The following is a 4,307-nucleotide window of genomic DNA, read 5'->3' as shown; positions in this document are numbered from 1 at the left end:
TAGACAATGCTTTAGTTGCATTTTTTGTTCTTTTGTGATATGAATAGTATTTTCATGAATGTAAGGGCAAGAAGTGTTATGACTTACATGAAACTCTTGGTTATTAGACGTATTATGAAATATCATTGGTGTTATTAAATATATTCTACGATATTTATCATCGAATTTAATTACTATAACTGATGATATTTATCATGCTATTTGAACATATATGATTTTTCAATATCTTTAAAACGATAATTATCGCTGACTTTTAATATATAACCAATGATATTTATCGTCGGCTTTCAACAATATAGGCGACAATATTTATCGTCGGTTTTAATTAGTATAGCCGACAAAAAATATCGTCGCCTTTAATTACTATTACCGATGACATTCTAGAACCAACCATTTTATACCAACTATATCATATCGTTGAATTTATTTTTAGACACACGACGATATATAAATATCATTGAAAATAGTAATATAAGTTATTGTAAAAGACCGACGACGCGGGCGATGATATTTATCATCGTTTATGTTATTGGCTGCAATAAATCGTATATTGCCGATGATAAATATCATCGACAATGACTTATTTTCTTGTAGTGCCTTTAGCCCCTGTTGTAAAACTTCCTATTGTCTACTCGGTCTTTACCATTGTTGTCTTCCTGGGCTTGTCTATTCTCCAGCTAGATGTTTATAATACCTTTCTACATGAGATTCTAATTGAAGAGGTATGCACATCACAAACACAGGGATTTATTGATTCTCGAGTTCCTACCCATGTGTGCAAATTACAGGTTATGTACGGCCTCAAATAGACCTCGTGCGCATGGTACCAATGGTTAAACTCATTTCTCCTCAACATTTGTTTTATGGGGTCTAGGGATGACACTTTGTTATTTGTTCTTCACAAGGAAAGTCTCCTTGTTTTATATTCTTATTTACATCAATGATATCATTATTATAAGCAACTCTCCTAGCTATTTGACTCACATTATTGGAAGGTTAGGTTATGAGTTTGCTCTCAAGGATTTGGGTGACTTACGCTTCTTCTTGGACATTGAATTCATCATTGATGGACTATTTTTTTCACAGCTGAAATACATGTTAGACCTACTCGACCAGCAGTCTCTGCCTCTATAGTTGCCTCCACTAAGTTGGCTCTTTATGATGGTGAATCACTTGCTGATCCGGCCCAGTACATACAAGTTGTTGGTGTCCTACAATATCTGACCAGACCTGATTTAGCCTATGTGGTCAACAAGGTCTGCCAGTAGATGCATCAGCCTACTCGTGTTCATTGGATTGTTGTCAAGGGGATGTATTACATGGAGCATACTTTAAACTATGGGCTTCTTATTCTCAAGTGCCATGACTTTCGCATCTCGGTCTTCTCGGATGTCAATGGGCTGGCAATGTTGATGATCACAAGTCTACTGGGGGATTTATTGTTTTCCTTAGTTGATCCATCATCTCTTGGTATGCTCGAAAGCAGGGTATTATGGCTCATTCTAGTACTGGGGCAGAATAGCACTCTCTCTCTCTCTCTCCAATACTGTCTATTTTCATCGTATGAATTGCAATGTATTGAAAATGTTCTTCACTCCAATTGCTTTATTTTTTACACGTAACCCCTCCCCCCCCCCCCCCCCCCCCTTCTAATTTTTATGAGATTTGAGCCCCCTCCAAAATAGGAGGCCCTAGGCGGTGCCCTCAAATCTCAAAGAGGCCAGCGGGCCCAGCCCTAATTCAGCGTGGTTCTATGTGGTCAAATCTGCTCTGGGAAGTAGGGATGCAATGGTTTGGATCCGGAACAGCTAAATACATAGTGATTCAGGTCAGAATCGGGTTCGGAACAACAAAAAATTGCAAACCCTATCCTGGATCCGACTCATTTGCATCTCTACTCAAGACATGGGACAAATGCTTCCTAGAGAAATATGCATAAAAATTTTGTCAGCTTGAACATTCTCCGGAAAAACTGAAACCACCCAACATTCTCCACTTTTTGATATACCTACTTACTGCTCTCGGAAGCTGCCAATCGAACACCACCTTCAGTGAGACATTTCAACAAACAGATATTTAATCCGCAAACAATAACAAAGCAAAGAAGAAAAAAACCAACCTCAAAAACCTACCAATATTATTTTACTAACCACTCGTATACTTTTCCATGATTAAAGCACCCTGCTAACAAACCCATCTAAGAAGCTTCACCAACTCATTTAACCTCTATCATCTCTCACTAAAGCCATAAATCATGCTAAACTGCTCCAATTCCTCATGTCAAAAGTTTTATTCCTCCTTTCATATATTTTTTAACCTAACATCCTTGCATGTTAAACTTATATATACTTGACCACTCTATCTCTATGCTTCACTCCTCTCCTTCCAGATCTTGAACTAAAGCAAAGCAATGGCAGCTCTGAAGATCACTGTGGCAATCACCACCATGGCAATGCTTGTTAACATGGCAGTCTGTACCAATTACACAGTGGGCGCCCCCAACGGTAGTTGGGATATGTCCACGAGCTTGCAGGCTTGGGCTTCATTCCAAAGCTTTAACCCAGGAGACATTTTATGTAAGTTTATCAGCTACTGCCTTCTTATAGTTACAGCCACACACACACACACACCTAGGTCGCCCGAGTGGCAGGTTTTGATCCCCTCATCCCCGGTTCGACTCCCATTGGGTTTGCGGGTATCTTTAACTGGTGAGCTCTACAAGGACTTGGATGTCGGTAACCCCACCTAGGTTTTATCTTGCAGAGGAGTGGGCCCATAAGTGACCCAGTTCTTGGCGAGGGTTTGTCATCATCAAAAACAAAACAAAAAATAGTGACAGCCACACACCCTTCCAGGGACACTGATATGAGATTTTATTTGAGCACCATCCTCCAAATGTAGGCAGTTTTGTGGCTCACATCTGAATGTGTTGTGAATCTTGTGATCATTCAATAGTCAAATGCCATCTTGTTACCTTAATAACACTTTTCCCTCTTTACTACAAGAAAATTCTTTTGGGGTTAATAATTAGCTTGAGAAAAGCTAATATCTGTTCAAATTGATGGCATTGCTTATGTTTTATATTAAATCTCATGCAGACATTTTCTCAGCACTAGAAAATTTTTATTGGTAATCGGCCAATGTCAAAAATATCTCTGGTATTTTGAAATCCTCACGATTTTATTGTGATAACAATATTTTCAAAATATCATCTCTTTTGAAAATATCAAAATTTTATCATGATATTAAATAGATAAAAACATTTTTGTAATATTTTTATATATTTCACGTATACTGATATACTTTCTCATATGTTCTCCGATTTTCCTCAAAAAAACAGTGTTTTACAAGTGGAGGTGCCTTTAACCGGTGGGCTCTATAAGGGCTTGGATGCCGGTGACCCCACGGGGGTTCTTTGCAGGGGCGGAACCACATTGGAGCCAGGGTGGGCACGTGCCCACCCTAACCTGTGTATGATTGGGTCTGGGTGGGCGCACCCTGAAGATAGGTGCATTTGTACCCACCCTAGTCTAGATTTCTGGCTTCGCCCCCGGTTCTTTGTCAAAAACAAAAAAAATGACAAGGACCAGCAGATTACTGCATTTCTAACTCTTTGATAATGTTGATGCAGTATTCAAGTACGTGGCCATAGTCCACGACGTGGTGGAGGTAACAAAGGCAGACTACGACTCCTGCCAAGTGACCAAACCCATGAACTCATTCAACGATGGATACACTGCCATCCCTCTCAACACCCTTGGCAAGAGGTACTTCATCTGCGGAGTACCGGGCCACTGCAATCTCGGCATGAAGATCGAGATCGAAACTGTGACGCCGGGCACCCAGCCACACCCGTTCTCACTGCCGCCGGCCACCATGCCGGAATTGCCACCACCAGACACGCCAGTTTCTGCCACCAACCAAGGAGGGAACCCTTCAGTAGCCACAGGCACTCTGGGATCCTCACTAGCTCCTCCAACACCAGCCTCTTCTAACTCACCTCCCAAATTCACCACTCATTTTAGCTGTGCTGCAGCCATTCTTCTCATAGCATTATTGGCTTTGTCATGATGAGTTCTTTGTGCAGTAGTGACATTTAGTGTAATTATCATGGTCTATTTGTGAGATTTGTACATTGCTTCAATGTGTGAGAAAGGGAAGTTGGTCAATAAATATTTGTTTAGAGTATGATTTGGGGCTGCTACTCCCAATATTGATTAGTTTCTCATTAATGCGTCAAGATGGGTTGGGTGCTTAATTCAATATCATTTGTGCTGCTAACATGGTTTTTTGACTTATCATCAATA

At 40.3% G+C, this 4,307-nt stretch overlaps 1 protein-coding gene across 1 annotated transcript; it reads left to right on the top strand.

Moving 5' to 3' along the window:
- The first annotated feature begins 2,410 nt into the window (after nucleotides 1–2,410).
- Nucleotides 2,411–4,071, top strand: LOC149823053 (uclacyanin 1-like). The gene is made up of 2 exons (XM_089980425.1): nucleotides 2,411–2,576; nucleotides 3,632–4,071. Exons 1-2 carry the CDS (start codon nucleotides 2,411–2,413, stop codon nucleotides 4,069–4,071), a joined length of 606 nt encoding a protein of 201 aa, XP_089836551.1.
- Nucleotides 4,072–4,307: the final 236 nt, after the last annotated feature.

The sequence above is a fragment of the Nuphar pumila genome, chromosome 11 (genome assembly GCF_984573655.1).
Source record: "Nuphar pumila chromosome 11, dmNupPumi1.hap1.1, whole genome shotgun sequence".
Classification (NCBI taxonomy): Eukaryota; Viridiplantae; Streptophyta; class Magnoliopsida; order Nymphaeales; family Nymphaeaceae; genus Nuphar; species Nuphar pumila.
Note: the sequence above shows the minus strand (reverse complement) of the source record. Positions and strands in the feature narration are given on the sequence as shown.

What these genes read in the sequence shown, in the direction of transcription:
- LOC149823053 (XM_089980425.1), top strand. Translation starts at nt 2,411, where the DNA reads ATGGCAGCTCTGAAGATCACTGTGGCAATCACCACCATGGCAATGCTT. An exon ending in TAACCCAGGAGACATTTTAT is followed by an intron (nt 2,577 to 3,631) that starts GTAAGTTTATCA and finishes ATGTTGATGCAG; the next exon opens with TATTCAAGTACGTGGCCATA.